Consider the following 20,026-nt stretch of genomic DNA (forward strand, 5'->3'; position numbering starts at 1 on the left):
TCCTTCTGGTTTGTATTGCGTTGAGTGACCCCATCACTCCCTGAATGAATCACAGAAATAGCTCTGTGCTGACGCCAGAGATGCACTGGATGTTGTGAATGCAACGAAGCAAAGAGGGTAGTACTGAAGTGACACTGCATTCTTTTGGAGTTTGGGTAATGAGCACGGGCTGGACTATTCTTAATGGCACATTGACGGACTCAAATCTCTACTGACTTGTGTGTGTGGAGAGCAACAAACCTGGGCCAGTGAGCGGCTGAGAAGGTTTCAAACAGACGTCTAAACACAAGAGAAGTGTTCGACAGAATAAATACAGAGAATGTGGACCGAGCCTACATCTACCAGCGGGACAAGCAGGAATCAATTCTTGACAGTGAAGATCAAGTCTTATCTTGTTAAGTAATATTTTGACTTGTGAACTCTGTCAGTCAGTCACACTCCAAGTGGTTTGAATATTTGGAAACATTTTCAGCCACATCAAGTGTGCAAAACACTGATTCTATGGTTATACTGAGGCCGAGGTCTTCAACAAATACAACAAATAGTAAAGTTGTGGTTGAAGTAGGGGAGTCATGGGAAACCAGGAACTGAATTAAGGGAGAAGCAGAAAGTGTTTACAGCAGTGGGTTCTAATCCTGGTCCCGGCCCTGCTGGTTTTCATAATAACCAGACACATTTTAAATTACTGGTGGAACAGAAAACCAGCAGCACTCTTGAGGCCCAGCATTGAAAGCCACCGGTCGATCAAACCAGAAACAGTTTTGGGGTTATGACAGTAAAGTTTGCTGGCATCCTCTGAATGGATGAGCTCCATTCTTTGGCAGGGCAAATCTCCTCTTCTTTTCTTTCTGTCCATCCATCTAAATTTCATTGTACAACAAACATCATTAATAGTTCTTTAGTGTTCCTTTTTTTTTTTCCTCCACTCCTTTTCTTCTTGAACACTTAAAAAACTCTGTTGGGGGAAATGGGGGGGGGGGGGGGGGGGGGGGGGGGAGAGGGAGGAGACACAAGTGCAGTCGTAGAATCTCTCAGAACTAAAATGAAGAGTTTTCAGTTTCTTTTAAATGTGTCCTCATTTAAGCGCATGTCTTTTAACAACATCTTAAAGTTATTAAATGCATAAGAGTTTTGCCATCTTCAGTGTTCGGAGCCACTGTGGTAACTGTTGAGTGATTTTGAATAGCTTTAAAAGGAAATATCTTCTTCCCTTGGTAATGTGAGGGTCATGTCAGTCTGTCAGCATGTTTCCCCAAAACAAAAGGTCGAGTGAGCACCCTTTTCTCAAAGACGCTGGAGGTTCAGGGGTTCAGGTAAGAGGTTTAGGTGACTTGTTTATACAGGAGAGGGTGTCAGCAGAAGTACTTCAGGAACATATTTCTGTGTGTGTGTGTGTGTGTGTGCGTGTAAGAGTGTGTGTGTGTGTGTGTGTAAAAGAGCAGGAGGTCATTCAAAGTGAGATTCGGACTGGCGCCTAGCTGTTCTTCGATCTGTTCTCCCGTCCTCAGACCTTGGCTTCCAGCAGCTCCAAGAAGAGTTTGTGCATTGGGACTTTGCCGTCCTGCTTGATGCTGTAGAAGTGTTGCACAGCTTTGGTGGAGGTCTGGCGGAGGAGGGGGAGGGTCATGAGCAGCTTGCCGGCCCGGCGGGGGTCCTCCTGGTGCTGGGCAGCCTCGTAGTCCTGCAGGGCCTCATGGAGCACATCTTGGAGCTTCTGCACTGCATCCACATCTTCAATATGCATGGAGTCTGGAGGAGGAGGGAAGACAAAGACACAACTGAAATTTAAATGTGAACTCAAATATATATGAAGAGGTATTTGTAGTATCGTACTATGAAACACATCAATAAAAGGATATTAGGGGGTATTGGTTTGATTTATTTGTTATTATTAGAACATGATGCGATTGGACAATGCATTTAAAATAATCATCAGCCTCTTTTGCTGACTGAAATGCTTATGATCTGAATTTTACAGCATCAAAAGCCGGCACGTTTTTCATTGCAGAAACCTCCTACTACTCTGGAACAGTATGTGTCTCTGTCGGTAGCTGTGCCCCCGCTGTCTGCTGTGTGAGTGAGGTGCTGAAGATATAATCCACAATCCAAACAGGCTCAATGCAGTGATGCTACTGACAGGTCACAGACTCAGGGTAGGAAATTCTTCATGGTGTCGTGAAATGTGATCTTGACATATATCAAAAAAGTACAAAATACTTCTCTACATTTTCATTTGAATATAAACCAACACCAGTGTTTTATTCCCCACACCAAAGAGATCTTTAAAATATTACTCATAAATGTAGTATTTTACAAGTTTTAGCTTTAGTTCAGAGTTTTTGGCATTGCTGTGTAACATAGATGTAAAACCTACAATTTATTGTTCGAACTAAATCCAGGATTGGGGCTTTAGAATCAGGGGCTGCTCTCTTCTCTGCCTTTAAGGTGTGGATCTATGGGTGTGATGAATGGACTCACAAAGAGACGAGTGGGCGGAGAAAAAAGAGATGGACTTGTAGAATGATGGAGAGATGCAGGAGCACCTGAGAGTGTGTGTGTGTGTGTGTGTGTGTGTGTGTGTGTGTGTGTGTGCGTAAGCATTTGGCTGCACACATCTGTAATCTCTCTTTGAGCTGGCATGTAAGGTGCGTTTTAGCATATGTGGCAGTAAAGGCTGAGAATGTCCCTCAATAGTAATGCTCCATATTGCCCCTTAGGGAGGCAAAGTCTTAATGTGAGCTGGCCTTTAGCTCGCAACCTCCGATCAATGTCTCCGATCAATGACTACATGCATGTTAAATAATAATCACAAGGCAACTATTGATAGGCCACCACACCCCAACACACACACACACACACACACACACACACACACACACACACACACACACACACACACACACACACACACACACACACACACAAAGTAGATCTGTAGAGGGATGAAATCTACAGTATGAGTGCATGTAGAACACTTAAAACAATGCTATGGTAGTGTACTTCTTACACAAAGTCATGCTCACACCTGCTGAATACGAGCACACTTACACACTAGTAAACCTCGACAAAGAAAGTCTGAACTTACACAAACATGCATTTGATGGTAAGTGAAACATAAAAATGATACAGTGCAGATAAAGTCAACATAAAAAGTGTGAACACAGCCACACACACACATTGAAGTCCACGCTTACGCAAACACAATCAAATACGAAGTGTTGGATCTATAGAGTGTAATGCATGTATCAGTATGCAGGACCAGACCAGTCAGTGGGTTGCTTTCTATAGGGATCAATAGAAAACTCAGCTTCTATCTGTTCTCAAATGTTTAAATAAGAGTGGGTGGTCCAAATGTCTGCATTTTGCCACTTGATGATATTTTGCTCAGTGGAAAGCTTTGTTGCGGGAGGAAACAATTATATCCATTAAGGTTAATGAGGTGGATTGTTATTTACATTTTGTGATACAAAAAGAATATAAAATATAATTAACGTACAATAGAAACATCTGTTTTTCATAACTCTATTTTGTCAGTATGTCTCACCTTTACTTTCGTTCTTTTTATTCATTTTGATGAAAACATTTTCAGGACAAATATTTAGCTGCCCCGTATGCAGGGTCTCTCGGTACATAAAAACACGACATAAACTTTGTACCAAATGTACCGCAAAGTGAAACAAACACATAATAAACACGTCCTGAATGTACAAATTTACGAGTATTACCATCGGTCGCAATTATAAAACAATTCCCTTCTCCTCGTTATTCTTGGATTTCTAATAAGTGGTTAGCTGAAGTGCAGCCTATAATGACCATGCGTTAAAATGAAGTTTAATGAGTTTCACATTGTTTTTGATTAATACTGTACGCTTAGTATTAACGGTGGTAGACATGGCTGCTTCCCGAGCTCTGACCCGCAGTACACTCACAAGTAAAACAGCGGACGTTAATGAGCACAAGCACATACGGCTGTTAAAACACACACGTTAACATGAAACTCACAATGCACACAAGCACACACACACACACATAAACGAATGCACAGACACACACATCACACACGTGCCTCTTGTTTCCCATGGCTAGTTTAGCTGTCTTTACATGTGGGGCACGTTTGCTAACATTTCTTAAGGCTTGGCTTCATTAATGCAGACGATTAGCATCCTGTGAATTAATTAGTGTCAGTGCCCTTCAAAATGCTAATGCTAGCATTCTGTTGTCTTGAAGAGCAGTAAGAGAGTCTGGGCAATAATGCAAGGTTCTTATTTTGGCGTCAGCTGTTTCGATTTCAATCAGTTAAAAGAAGAACTATTCCTAAATGTGAGTTTTCTCAGCAGGGAGGTACGCTTGTGTTGGAGAACTATTCCCCAGATTTATCAGGATACTTTTTGAGTTACATGTGCCAAACTAGCAAAGGGGTTTCAGCTTGTGTGTGCGTTTGTGTGTAAACGTGGGTGGACAAAAAATTGGAAACACCATTCATTATAATGCAGATAATACAACAACACCACTAATTGACAGAGAGCTGGCTCTAGAGCTTAAACGATCAGTTGATTCATCGTATATTCTATCAACAGAAAATGATTTGTCAACCATTTTGATAACTGATTAATAATTTGAATCCATTTAATTATAACGCAAAAACATTCTCTGGTTCCAGCTTGTCAAATGTGAAGTTTTGCTACTTTCTCTGTTTTGTGTCTTTGCAAAAATAAATATCTTTCGATTTTGGTTGGAAAAAACAAGCAATTTGAAGATGTCCTGTTGGAAAATGAACCAATCAGGAAATGAATCTGATGCAGTGACAGCAATAATTGAATATAACACGGTTCACAGTGTTGTTTTGAATTGCAATAGATTTTACAGGTGTACCTAATAAATCTTTTTTTATCTTCAATACTTAAGCCACTCTTTCTCTTTCTCCCAGACCTGTAAACCCATCCGGGCCATTGGTGTTAGAGGCACCAAGGACTACATGTATGTAAAACCTGTTTGCCAAAGAAGTCTTCATAACCACCATCATAATCATCACCACTGTTATCCAGCCAGCAGAACCAGACAGCTTTCAGTCAGCAACATTTATAGCCCGACACACACATGTGCGCACACACACACACACATGCGCGCACACACACACACGCACACAAATAGGCAGGGCCAAGAAATAGATTGTCACATAGCCCACAGGAAAACAACATGTCAATACTTTCTGCATGTGCATGACTATGTGTGTGAGCAAACCTAGTTCCGAGGCTCACATTAAACTACACAATAATAGTTTATGTTGATTATGTCTTTGTGTCAGAGAAAGAGAGATCAAATTGGCATATTAGAGAAAAAGCGGCGAAGTGTACGTGCGTGTGTGTTGATGGTGGCAGAATAAGAACAAAAGGCCCCTCCCTCCCTATTCAAGGCTCTGCCATTGCATTCTCCCATTTAAACACATTGTATTGACAGCAACCCCCTTGTAATTAAAGAGTACTGAAGAGCTGGCCGGCTTCCAAGACAAAGTTCAAAAGACGGGTCATGGGAGGAAGAAGGCGTGTGTGTGCGTGTGTGTGTGTCAGTCAGCTGTCGATGCAGCTGGACACATCAGAGAGGGGGCTTTATCGACAGACTTTGGGTTCTAATGATTTCAGCTTATTTAACAGGCATCTGAAGAGACGACTATGCTAATTGTAAAAGGGATCGCCACTTTGTTTGGGGATGGGAGGTGGGCTTCAGGTTGAAGATGTGTGTGTGTGTGTTTGAGTTTGTACCTTTGCCGTGTGTATGTATTCGTTAAATATTTGTTGGCATTAGTGGCTATTAGGAGTATGACGAAAACATTGTCTGTGGCTTTAACAGGGAAAGTGGGAGGTTTGACAACGGCAGGTGCTGTAAAAGAAAGAAACTGTGTGTGTGAAAAGTATGCAATCATGTGTCACCGTTGTGTGTGTGTGTGTGTGTGTGTTTAGATGCAGAGTATTGAAATCAGAGCTTTGATGGTTCAGTTTAAATGAGTCCCATGGGACGGGAGATTCCAAGGATTAACTCTTTCTCCACCAGACGCGTGCAAACAAACTCAAACACACAGACAGACAAAATAAAAGTGAAGCATTTCAAACCTGAGTTAGCCAAAGCGATGGCCTTGAGAGCTACAAATTCCTCCTTCTCTAGCTTCATCGTCTTGTATTTCTTGACCAGCTGAAGGATGGCATTGTTCAGGTCCAGAAGTCCAGCTAGCTTCGACTGGTCCTCGTCCATTATGTAGTCCTCAGCATACACCAACTAAACAGAGACACAAAGAGGTTGCAAATGAACATCGATACATGCATGTATTTATATATTTCACAAGATCAATAAGCAAAAAATACGAAAAGATGCTAACCTTGTCTTCAAAGGACAGTGAGCGGTACACAACACGTAGGATCAAGATCTCCATCCATGCACTCTGCAGTAGACTCATCTGGTCTGCCAAAGACAGCGTAGAGAACCCTGGGGGCGATTGAGACAAGCAAGAGAGAGGATTATTCATCTTTTAGCCCCAAAACAGCAAAGAGTTAAGCACTCTGTTTTTACTATTGTAAGTAGTCAGCATAACCAGTCATGCTGAAAAAGTAAAACTAAGGTGGAGCAAATGAAAAGGAGTGAATAAAGCTGGTTTTGAAGCTCGTGCGAGGGTCAAGATCGGCTCTCCTCCCTTCCCTCCCTGCCCACCCTCCATCCATCCAGTTGACCAGAGTCCTCCTCCTCCTCCTCCTCTCTGCCCAGGGCTGTTCTCTGGGGAAAGGCAGGCCTTATCTCCCCCTGACACAGCCTCCATGGATCAATGCTGGCCATCGCTGCTGCACCGCTCAAACACACACACTAATTGCTGCTATGGCCTCAAAACTCCTGCTTGCTCTGGTGTCAATCCATGTCTTTCTATTTGCCTACGTCTATATCTGTCTGTCTCTCCAATCGCAATCCATGCCTTTTTATCTCTCAGTGTCTAACTACAACTGACCATCTGTGTGTCTGATTCTGGCTTCACCTTCTCTCCATCCATCTTGATACATCTCAAACTGCATGTCCGGTCTATGGGGCCTCTCTCTCTCTTTCACATGTTTTGCTTGCGGCATTATGCCTTCGCTTTCACTGTCTGTATTGAAAGACTCTTTTTCTACTTTCATTTTGTTTGTAATATTTTCGCTGCTTCATTTCATATCTTTCGATTACATTCTTACTGAAGCGCACAAGACTCTCTCTTGTTGTCTATCTCTCTCTCTCTCTCTCTCTCTTTCTGTCCGTCAATATCTTTAATGGAACACCTGCCCACTCACACCTTTCCTCACAGCTGTCCTGGCCTCACACACCTGTTCATTCACACCTGCCTGTCTGCCTATGTGTGCATTTTAGTGTGTGTGCAAGTCTTCATAGGAAAGGTAAAGACAGTGGCCCATGTGAGCACACCTGTCAGACCTCACTGCAGCCCTCCAGTGTGTGTGTGTGTGTGTGTGTGTGTGTGTGTCTGAGAGGAGCATCCTGCCAGGAGAAGCCGGCAGATGAGAGGGAAGATATTTCTTCATCAACATCTGCTGCCATGTGCCTCCTCTTGAGATGGTAGGTGTGTGGCAGTGTGTGTGTGTGTTGGTGTGTGTGTGTATGTGTGCATGTGCGTTAGGGGCTCTTATCTCACAGCGTGTTGATGGGTAATGGCAGGCGTCTCATTATGTCCAGGTTGCAGGCTATTGTTGTTTGTAATGTGCTCTAATTCATTTTTCAACTGTTAACATATCCAACACACACTGACACACTGACGCACACACACACACACACACACACACACACACACACACACACACACACACACACACACACACACACACACACACATATACAGTAGATAGAAACTGCTACCCAAACACATACAGTATCACATATGCATAGACATAAATGCATAGGAACACACTGGAAGGAATCCAAATGTGAATGATTGATACACACGCACACACACACAAAGCACAGTGAAGGGAGCAGTACTGTTGCCAACTGGCAGTGTCTTCTTCTACTTAATGAAATCATCAGAAGGGATTAGAGGTGAATTTCTTAAGGGGGTCTTCATGCACACACCCAGATGTACACACACATCTCTTTCACAGAGGCAGATGTCTTAAGGGGGTCCTTAGGGCTTCACCACTCATCGTGGGCAGGGGAAATAAGCATGGGCACTGCTAAAATGAACGCACACACTTATTGAATCTGTTTAAACCCTGGGGTCAAGTGAAGAGAACAGGACATGAGTAAGGGGTTAATATCATTTAATGGTGTCACTGGTTGTGTGTTTTAACTTGTCTGTGTATGTGTAAGTGTGTGTGTTTTTTCAGCGCAGGGTTCAATCAATTCACCCACATCCCTCTGGTGGAATTTGATCCGGGGCCAGTGGAGGCACACATGGCTTAAAAATTGGGCAAACACACACTCATGTGCACACACACAGAATCACGGATACACAAAACAAATTGTAAATATCATCCAAAACAGGCTTGAATGACTAGCATTAAGTTTATAATATGATTAGCCCATACCTCATACATCAACAAACTTCTCCCTAATTACACATAAAAATGCACACATACGTGCACAAACACACGCACAAAGGAAATACCGATAATTAAAACCCCTGTGATTAATTTATTGAGCTGAAAGTGCAGCTTTTCTTATTGAGGTACACATCAATGATTTTTATCAGGACACGGTTTGTGTGTGTATGTGTGTGTATGTGTGTGTATGTGTGTGTGTGTGTAAGTGAGAGTGGTGTGTGCTTTTGTGAATATGTGTATGCTTTATATTGCGTACTTGAACATAATGTACATTACTGTCCTGTACGTGTGCTGGATTGTTGTTTTGCCAGCATGTTTGTATTCTTTGCATATGGATACGCATACATTCCCATACATGTTCCTGTGCGTCTCTATCTGTGTGTATTTCTGTGTGTCTGTGTATGTGCGCCTCCCCGACCCCTCCCCTCCCCACCAGCCTGTCTGCGCTGTTCAGCCATCCAATGCCTCTTATCTGTCTGATTAATAGGCGGCCAGCTTCAGGACAAATTAATTAACAGATAACGCCATCTCTCCCTTCTTCGCTTCCTCCCCTCCTTCTCATGAAGCGATCGATACAGCAGAAGAAAAGAAACATCAATGGGAATTTAGTGCTGATGATGGAGAGAGAGAGGTATTGATGGAGAGAGAGAGAGAGAGAGAGCATGAGAATGAGTGAGACGATGGAAAGAAGAAAGTAAAAGGGAGAGAGGTGTTAGACGGAGAGGTGGTGGTGGAGATGGTGCTGGGAGGGGTGGAGACCTTTCTTTCATACCTGTGATTTCACTTGACAAAAGAAGGTTCCCTATTTGGCTCTAATTACATTTCCTTTCTGCCCATTGTTGATAAGGCATCTCATACTATGTGTGGGAGTACGAGTGTGTTTGTGTATGTGTGGACGTTGTGCAGCCTGTGTTTACTGTGGTAAAGGTGGGCTGAGCTGAATGTACAGTAATGTACAATGAAAATTAAGTTCAAAGCTTTGCTTAAATATATTAATATAAACTTTAAAGGAGAGAAAATTGCTACAGGACGTGACCTGCAATTATAGCTTTGTGTTCCCTAGACACCATTATTGGATATATGCTTATGTCTTTGAATGAACTCTACATCTTCTCTCATCTCTCATTACTTAGAACATACCACTTCCTGGCCTGGATTTACTAACTAGTATATCACAGTTGGATATAAACTACCAAACACAAGTGTGTACATACTGATTGGGATGAGCTAAGGTGTGCATGAGGTCAAGTTAATGACCCAGACTGTGTATTTAGCTGGATATGCGTGTGTGTGTGTGTGTGTGTGCTTTTGTTCGGGGTGTGTAAAATATTAGGACGCTCTCTTGTATCTTGTATCTATGAAGGTACAGGGAGAGAGAGACAGCGAGAGAGCGTGTGGTGTGTGCAGGTATGTGTGTGTGCCATACATTGGTCTGACAGAAAGAGGCTGCAGTGTAGTCATGCAGACTTAACCTCTACTGCTTGCTCTCGCGCTCTCTTTCTTTTTTCCTCTTCCTTTTGCTCTATCAGACACACACATGAAGGCAAACACACACAAACACACGTCGATTCCCCAGCCACCCTGCGGCCTGTTTGTCTGCCAAATGAGTCCTGACTGCACGTTTACACCCGAGACCGCACAACAGTCTGGCACAGACGCACACACACACACACACACACACACACACACATAGGATAGCCCTCTCTCACGCCCCAGTTGCTACAAAGACACACACCAACACACATATCCTGGAGGCCTATATTTGTTTTCTTGTGGTTACAGGGCAAATGGGAACCAGTGAGAACCGATTGTGATGCTTATGAGTACATGTGCACTTGTGTGTGTGCAGTTTGTGGCATTTGTGAAGCTACTTGTATGTACATGCGAGTCTGTATGTGTTTGCACGATAGGGCCTATGTGTATCTGCAATGCCTAATGCATCAAAGAAGCGTATTCTGTGTGTGTGTGTGTGTGTGTGTGTGTGTGTGTGTGTGTGTGTATGAATGTGACAGGTGTGAAAACTGGTTGTAATGCTGATCTGGTCCCAGTTATTAACACACGACTAGTCTTCATAAGCTGTCACTGCGGAGAAAAAGACTTTTGGCATAAATGTGGATGTGATTTGATGATTTTTTGATGATAAAACTGAGGAAGTGAAAGTAGATCCTATCTGTAATATTTCCCTGATACGTGTTAGCCTGTACATTACATAGACTGCACACGGAACTGAAGAATTTGTCTCTTCGGCAACATTTTCTTGCACATCACATTGTGAGGGGAAGTTAGAAATGTCTCAATTTAAGTAATGCGACAATTGTGATTTTAAGATGACCACCTCATCCTTTTCTTCATTAGCAAATACAAACATGTCTTTCTCTTGACCATTTCAAGTTTATGTCATTTATTTCTACGGCGTTGTTGTGTGTCTGCAGACAAAAGACAAATGTTCAACAAAATATTCAACAAATGTTGAATTCAAAATGAATAACATATACCTTGAAGTGTCACTGATGACAACATTTTCTATTTGCTTTGAAACCGACAGATCAACAAGACAAGGAAGAGACATTGCCAGGGTGCCGCCAGCAGAGATGCAGGTCAGCTCAGTGCTGCTGCACCACATTTGATCTGAATGAGCCAACTATCAACTTAACCCCCAGTGTGGAACTGTGGCCTGGACAGAATAGGCCTTGAGCAGTCTGTCTCGCATCGCGTGTAAGTCTAACCTCCAAAGCACTTGCCACACACATTTTGCAAAAAAATGTAGTGTGCAGACCAGGGAGTAGAGTTGGTGGTGGTGTTGATGTCTGGTGGATGTGATCCTGGTGTGATACCAATATGCATAATTTCTGAGGCTTGTGAATTTAAAATGACGTTTTTTTTCAAGATGATTTTTTTTCTGGCATTTTTTTTGCCTTTGATGGAAAACATGTCGGCATCTGGAGAGTAATGACATGCAACAAATGTCCCTAGCTGGAGTCGAGTCAGGAACGTTGCGGTTTTACATAACTTACACTGGTTTACTTTTAATTGAATGGTTTAACAGGCTTTTAAGTGGTTTGGTTCATTTTTTATGTTATATATTCCCTCAGCCACATTTAGGTCCTTTTGACTATCTGAATACAAGCAGGTTACAAGATATTACAAAATACATATGGTGGTCCATCTGCACACTTGTAGCGACTTAACGTTCTTTGAGCACCTGCTTGCTCTGTTACCAGCGACACTGTGCTCTGTCCTATTTGATCATGGCCCCAGGACACATTTAACTGGAAACTTCTCAGCCTGTCCCAACAGTTTAACAGCAAAGACTCACACAACACAGCAACACTGAATTCACACTAAGCACAGTAAGGGAAACTGAATGTGTACTGTGAGAGGGGCATCCTGGACTACAGCTCCTCATTACAGAGATTAAGAATGACATGTGTCCAACAATGCTACAACAGTGTAATAAACGTGTAATAGACATGTAATAGAATATCAGAATTTTTCTTCTCTGTTGTAACATAAAATCTAACAATAGCCACTTCCTCTTAAATGTAGTTTAATGATGCTGCTAACCAAACCTCCTCTCTCTCTTTAACAAAGGTGTTAAGGACTGATGTAAACTGATTTATGATCGTCCTGATGCTAATTGTAAGAGAGGAGAATTGTGGATTTTCTATGTGCAGCCTGTACTATACACGTATTGTGTTCTGCAGGGGACAGATTTAAGTCTTCTGGCCCACTGTGATAGAGATTGCATTAGGACACGTGAAGTGTCCAACAGTTACCAGCACATCGCTGCCCTGCGTGTGTGTGTGTGTGTGTGTGTGAGTACATGGTCTGTATGCACCCTGTGTTACGCGGCTCCAGTGCTCTCTCTCATACCACCTTCTGTATGCGTTTGTGTATAAATTTGTGTTTGTGTGCACATTGTTGCATGCTGTGTAACGCAAGTGCTCCCTTGTGATGCTTTTTGAGTGTGTGTTTGTGTGTGTGTGTGTGTGCACATTTCAAACTGTTTTGTACCATACGGCCAGACGCCGGCCCAAATGAACACGGACCCCCTGTGATGGCTTTGGCCAAGCTGAAACAACACACACAAGATACACGCACACAACAAGCACGCTGGCAAATGCTGTGACACACGCACACACACACACACACACACACACACACACACCAGCTGACCCAATTACACAGAGATGCGCAACGAAATGGAAACAACTCCACCCAGAGATCTAGCTAATTTAGAAAGGCTTTAAGACACACAGGGCGCACACTCACATTCACACTTACGCATACACGTGATGTGTCTACCTTCTATAGCTGATGTATATTATTAAGAAATTTGAACGAGGTTATTGAACCTTCAAAAAAAATTTGACACAAATTATAAAAGCAGATCATTTTTACATGTCTATAAACATGTCTAGAGGGGATGTTTAAAAAGCCATTGTTCACATTGTGACATGACCAATTCTTGTTGGTTCCATCTTAAGTCTTGTTGAAGACTGGTTAAGATTAGGGTTATGTTTTGGATATGATTAATCTTAGTTTTCTGAAATAAATGACTACCTGGTTGACGTTACGGAGTCTGCCTTTGAGCACACTGTAAATGACCAATGGACAATAGCAGACACATTTTTGTACAAATACACAAATGTATTCGGTACGCTATCAGTTACTTTTCTAGTACACTTATACCACACACAAACACACGTTATCACCTTCACCCCTCTTATATTGTTGGCTAAAATATCTTTTTTTTTATATCTCCCCTCCCCCACTGCTCCCTCCATATCCCCCCTTTTTCTCCGTGCGGCCTCGGGGAGAGTAGAGCAGTCATAGGGTTGCAGTAGCCTCTAATCAGTGTGAACAGCAAGCTAATTACCAAACCCTCAGCCCTGGCTGACTGTTAATTGCATACATTAGACACCATCAGCAGCACTGCAAGATTAACACTTAAAATCTTCCCATTGCTGTAGTGGGGATGAGTGCTCTCTGTGTCTGTGTGTGTCGATGTGTGTGCGTGAAAGAGAGAGTCGGGGGGGAGCGAGACAGAGGTGGAGAGGAGGGTCGTGGGCTGTATTCTCCCTGTGCACACGTGTGGTATGCGCTGCCTCTGTGGTTGCGGGTGCTAATATTTAAAACTTAATTAGAGCTAAAATGGAGACACAGCAACAGCAGAGACGTGTGTCGAGTGTTATAGCTGTTGCCGTGGCGGGGTTGCTTGGGTGGGGGCGGCCGGTCGTTGAGGGCAACCCCAAGTCTCTGTGGAGACGACAGATGGAGTGACATTAAGAGCATTGCAGTGGAGGCATTTCAAATAATAAAATATCAATATTTACATTTTAATTACCCACTTCTAGCTCCGCCAGGGCCATGTCGAGGAGTGTGTGTGTGTGTGTGTGTGTGTGTGTGTGTGTGTGTGTGTGCCACAGCTAGCTCCACTGGGGTCATGTCTTCTTATCTCTATATATAGTCAAGTGTGCTGCTCAAGTGACAATAGTCTGCTCTGCTTGAGAATGTCTTGGTGAAATAAACGTCATGCAAAATAACAAATTTCAACACAATTACTGTTTTCTGGCATTATTTGTCATTTGTCACTTTTTCTTTTACTCAATCCATCCTGTCTTCCTCTAATCCCATCTCTCCCTTCTTCAAAAACAATGCTGACGCAGGCAGGAATGACCACTGTGTGTGAGAGCATGTGCACACAAATCTGTCAGGGGAATTCACCATGTGTACACAAAACTGAGAAGCTTACACACCAACTCTCTCTGTCTGTCTGACTGTCTCTCTCTCTCACGCAGAGACACACTGCTGACAGGCAAAAAACATTGAGCTGAAAAATAAAATACATAAAAGAATAAAGAGGACATCATTTTAATATTTGTATGCTTGAAGTCCAGGTAAAAGTATATCAGGCTAGGTAAACGACAGCTGGACATACTGTTTTGTTGGTGTTTTCCACTAACTCAAAAGCATCATTAGGACACACACGAAGACACTGATTGAACCTTACATTAAAATTCATACCCCAGGGAAAGTCACCCCATGTCTGTCAAGACTCCACGAGACATACAAAGAACGAGTCCCTCTCAGGCCATCGGCAGCATCTAGTCAGTGGCATACAATAATGCCAAGTACAGTACCACAATTTTAGCTTTGTCAGTTGACACCTCATCCCAACTTAAAAGATTCCATTGCCACAGTTTGACAGTTCTCTACATGGAACAAATGGAAAGGAGGAATACTTCCTGGGAAATACTGTATAGCCAGTGATTGAATTATGTGAAGGACAACTGGGTTTAAGAGCAAAATCAAGATCAAAGAAAGGTATCTATCTATCTATCTATCTATCTATCTATCTATCTATCTATCTATCTATCTATCTATCTATCTATCTATCTATCCATCTATCCATCCATCCATCCATCCATCCATCCATCCATCTAGTCTGTGATTAATTCATTTCCCCAGCTTGCTCAATTAACTGGGTTGTGGTGGTCTATTGATCTCTTGGTGGATTATCTTTTCAGAACAATATCCTACCATACCATATTCTCCTGAAAAGACTAAATCCATCGTCCAAGCATCAGCAAATGTGCTGCCCTGCAATCCAAACCATTGGGCGGGAGATTTGTTTTCGTATACAAAGATGATTACATAAAATTTGTTTGTTGTCACATGTATTTTGACATTTTCACAAACAACATATTGCATTAAAAAGGGGTATTGATTTATGAATAGAAACTTGCTGATTGTGGCTTTAAAACAAAATCCAATGGTCCCTGTCCAAGCCTGGTGTCTGTATATGAGATTATGAGGCTGTGTTGATTCTATCTTCCTAATCCCCCATAGCTTTCCATAGAGAGAGGACCGCAGAAACTCCACAGGGATTAATTTACCATTCACAGATTAGAGATATGGTCTCCAATATCATCATCCAGGACAAGCATTGAGAGGAAAGGCTCGACATCGGAGCAGTGAGAAGCGAGAGGACAGAGAGAATAAGAGAGACGTACACAGACTGAACGAACGACAGAGATGAAAACGAATGCGCACAGAGAGACAGCCTTCTTTCCTACAGCGTCGTGCCTTAATGTCCTAGCTCGAAGACACGGACATTAGACCTCATTCCACCTCCTCATCTGGGCTTGAAAAAGCCTGGGCTGAAAATCTTAATTAATTGTCCAATAGTGCTGCGGGGTCATTATGCATTGCAATAAAGAAGCGTGTAATTATGAGATTTAACAGCCATTACCAAGGCCAGGAACTCATATGTCATCATCAGCAACCAAGCCAATGGTTTGGTAGGGCTGTGTGTGTGGCTTGATGGACAGCACACACACATGCACAATACACACACTTGCATATTGTCCATGTAGGTAAATGGTGTTTACGTGTATCAGAGAGAAATGTGTCCAATAGTTCTAGATATACACATACACATGTATTAGACTAATAGGGGATCACAAACTAAAAATGTATACAGGCAAGAACACACACAGAGAAGCACGCACACACACACACACACACACACACACACACACACACACACACACACACACACACACACACACACACACACACACACACACACACACACACACACACACACACACACACACACACACACACACACACACACACACACACACACACATCAGTCTGACCCAGACAATAAGGCAGCCAGCTGTGATAGCAGCCTGCAGATGAAACATCCCATCAAGATTAAATAGACAAAAACTACACACATTATTACTGCTGTGTGTGTGTGTGTGTGTGTGTGTGTGTGTGTGCATGTGAACACCCAGTGAAACACAGACATGGTCTTCCGCCACATAGCAGGTGGGAGGTGACAAGTGCTAACACATGCATTGCTATTCAATGTACATTATTGAAAAAACAAAAAAAGTTGGACTAAAAACATATTCAATAGTAACTGGAAGTTGGAACTAAAAAAAAAGGGAAATAAACAGACAAATGTGAAGATCTTGGCATGGACAGTTGAATGATATAGCAGTGATTCAGTATGTCTGCTGTCTGAAAGGCCTATTGCTTTGAGGAGTGGTGGATATAGGTTTGATATTAGAGCATTCTGTTGGAGCTTCTGTGCTGTAGGAACAGTATCCCTGGCAGTGTGATCACATGAACACAAAGCAAATGAATGCCTTACGTTATTCCTCATTGACGTAGCGAACTAGCAATGTACACTAAGCTACGTGTGTTTATAAAACAGCTCAGGGTCTGACGTAACTTCGATCGCCTGTTGTTCTCCTTTTTCTTCTCGTCTCTGTGAAGTGGCAATCTCTCTCTACACTAAGAAGTTGCCCGTCTATATGTATCCTAATTACAATCAATGTTCATGTGTATACGAGATGTGGGTACCTTAACATCCATGTAGACAAAGAACCAACATGCTAATGGTTGGTTATAAACCATTAAACACATGGTTATTCTATTTTACCTTTCAACGCTGCTGGCTCACACGCAGGCACAGGGGCACTGTTGCCTATCTGCAGGTGTTTTCTTGTGTACGTGCAAAAGGTGTCCCTGTCTTTATGGGTTTATACCTCTATTAAATTAATAAATAATTTGTCTTTTTGTGTGTGTTGTGTGCACAGACCATAAGTCTTCCCCAGCTGGTGGAAGGCACGCTCCAATCCCATTTTCCCACCTGCTTATTCCCTGATGGAAAGGATGAATCCTCGACTGTTATTTAAGAATGATGGGTGAAGGATGGGGGGGGGGGGGGGGGGGGGGAGAGAGAGAGAGAGAGAGAGAGAGCGAGAGAGAGGTAGAAGAAAGGGGGAAGGTGGAAGATGAGCAGTAGGAGCATCGGGCATAAAGGACAAGTGAGAGAGGGAGAGTAAAACATAGGGGGAGTGAGGAATAAACAAAAATAAGAAGAGGAAGAAAAAGGAGAGAGAGGGCGAAGGAGGTGAGGATCAATGATGGGGGCAAGAGAGGGAGAGGAAGGCCAAGGTAAGAGGAGAAACAGAGATTGAGCAGAGTGCATAAGAAAAAGAGAACATGTATAGATAAAGAGGAGAAAAGGGAAGATTGAGACAGAAACAGCGAGGAAAGGTAAAAAGATAAGAGAGAGAACGTGAGGAGAGAGAGAATAACTATTTCCTGCCTGTCTGTGAACTTTGCATGAACCGACAGAAATAATGTGATGCCATGACAAGACTGTCCCTCCTTCCACTAGATTTGCTGCATGCATAGGTGTGTGATATGTGTGTGTGGGAAACTGTGAATCCCTGTATGTGTGTGAACTCTTCATATTGCTTTTGGTGTGTGTGTGTGTGTGTGTGTGTGTATGTATGTGTGCCCTAACAGATAGAATAGGATGATGATGATTTGAAATGGAGTTTGGCCTGTGCGTAATTATGATCATCTATCTTTATGCCCCGCCAGCATATCATATCATATCACATCACATCATCTCTCTCTCTTTCTTTCTCAGGCACACACACACACCCACACACACACAAACACAAAAGCAAATTGAAAGTAGTAAAAGCTGACTGTTTGCTAGTGATGACTTAGATGATGATGGGCTCAGATGGTGTGCTGATTTATTTGTTACTGCTCGTCTGATGTCACATATTATAAAACTGTGCACGTCTGTGTACGTGTGTGCATTCGTGCACATTCGCTGTGTATTAGTGCTACATTAGAAGTGTACGTTTACGTGTTCATGGGTGCGTTTATGATGCATGTGTTTGTGTGTGCATGCATGTGTGCATGCTTATGGACGCAGCTTTTTCTTCTGCTGAGTTTTGTGTGTGTGTGACAGACATTATTTGATGCAGATTAGTCGGTGTACTCAGATTGCAGGCTGTGTCTCAAAGGCTGACAGACAAATGAATTTGATTTGCTAATGTAATCACACTAATAAGAAAAACAGCAATGGGCTGCAGAGAGCAAATCTAATGACTTCAATATTTGTGGTTTTTTTCTCACTTTTACTTGAATATCCATCTACTGAATGTCTTCGTGACTCATTTTTTTTAGAATAGAATCAAAATTATTAAAATTACTTTTAATCAACGGCTGTAATCGGAAGCTGAGCAGAATAAACAATGGATTTACATCAGACACTACTTTTAAAATCAGTGTAATTTTTAATATACAGGCATTTCATTTACTCGTTAACGGTGCTGATATTACGAAGGATGCTGTTGGTGATGTGATCATATTTTGTTTCTACGCACACGACTCCACTATCATAGGCTGCCGTTACCCTTCGACTTCTTCTTTGTGTTTTATATTTCATCTTGAGTTCAGGTCTGATACGGTGTGACACACGTGGATACAGAGACAGCTGGTATCAAGCGTGAAGCGAGTTGTGTGTTTCTGTATGAAGTGTGAGGTCGCTTGAATCTGAAGGCATAAGGTGTGTGTCAGCACCAAGGTGTGACCTGATAGAGGTACAAACCAGTGTGTGTATTTGTGATGAGTGTGTGTATAAAGAAATGTGTGTTTTTAAAGCTGCGTGTGTTTGAGTGTCATCATTGGCACATCGTCATGGAAACACTGTCAACACGGTGATGACAAAACAAACACAGGGCATCGGACAGACAGGAGAGTCAACACAGACTGAACGTGCCTTCAGGGACTGAATGTGCAGGTGCCTTTGTGTGTGAGTGTGTGTGTTTTTATCAAAACATCATATCTGGCATAAATAACTTCCTTCACAAAAACAGCATTACAGCATACTGAGAATAAGAGGAAATGTTGTAGAGATATTCCACAAACACATTCCCAATGAACATAGGGTTTCTATTTTGTTAAATTAAATCATATTACAGTGTTTTGGGGAACATTTTAGGTTAATTTTACACAACATTTAGTACTTTTTAATGCAAAAAATAAATAAAATCCTGTTTGTTTTCTTGATCTCATATTATTAAACCATAAAGACTAGAAAGTGAAGTAAAGTAGATAAGACAACAGAAAAGCGAGGCACAGAATAATTCCCTCCACTGCTTTCTCATATTGATGACATGCTTCCAATACCCACAGGCTTAATCCAATAAAGAAAGCCCAACTTAATCCAAACATTAAGCTCAGATATCAAATATTCTTTTCCTAATTTGATTTCATCAATATTTGTTTTCATCTGCAAACAAGACTGTGTTTGTTTATACTGTATGGGCTGCAAGAGGAAACCATGGTGGTGGTGCACTGGACAATAAGATGTCTTTTCTGCACAAATGTGGACAATGAAACACACACACACACACACACACACACACACACAAGCAAACAACCTCTAAATGTGTTATGTAGCTCAGGGATGAGCAGAAATGGAAAGCAAACACCCCCAACAGAGTTCAGAGAAAATCAACAGCGGCTTGAAACATACATAAAGATATGTACTAGAGTGCATAAAAGAAGCCAAATTGAGCAAAGCGATGAACTAAATCAAGTTCTGATTTTAAACCATATCAAACTAAACT

At 42.2% G+C, this 20,026-nt stretch overlaps 1 protein-coding gene across 7 annotated transcripts in view; it reads right to left on the minus strand.

Moving 5' to 3' along the window:
* Window positions 1–1,504: 1,504 nt before the first annotated feature.
* The window catches only part of esrrga (estrogen-related receptor gamma a), a 43,456-nt gene continuing 24,934 nt past the window's right edge, over window positions 1,505–20,026 (minus strand). For all 7 annotated transcript variants that reach the window (XM_076110001.1, XM_076110003.1, XM_076110000.1 and 4 more), the window contains 3 exons: window positions 6,371–6,477; window positions 6,108–6,270; window positions 1,505–1,749 (listed from right to left, as the gene is read on the minus strand). In XM_076110001.1, coding sequence (XP_075966116.1) covers window positions 1,505–1,749; window positions 6,108–6,270; window positions 6,371–6,477 — 515 coding nt within the window. The remainder of the gene's footprint in view (window positions 1,750–6,107; window positions 6,271–6,370; window positions 6,478–20,026) is intronic.

This window comes from Anarhichas minor, unplaced genomic scaffold (genome assembly GCF_050575085.1).
Source record: "Anarhichas minor isolate MPS153535 unplaced genomic scaffold, ASM5057508v1 ptg000042l, whole genome shotgun sequence".
NCBI classification, from domain to species: Eukaryota; Metazoa; Chordata; class Actinopteri; order Perciformes; family Anarhichadidae; genus Anarhichas; species Anarhichas minor.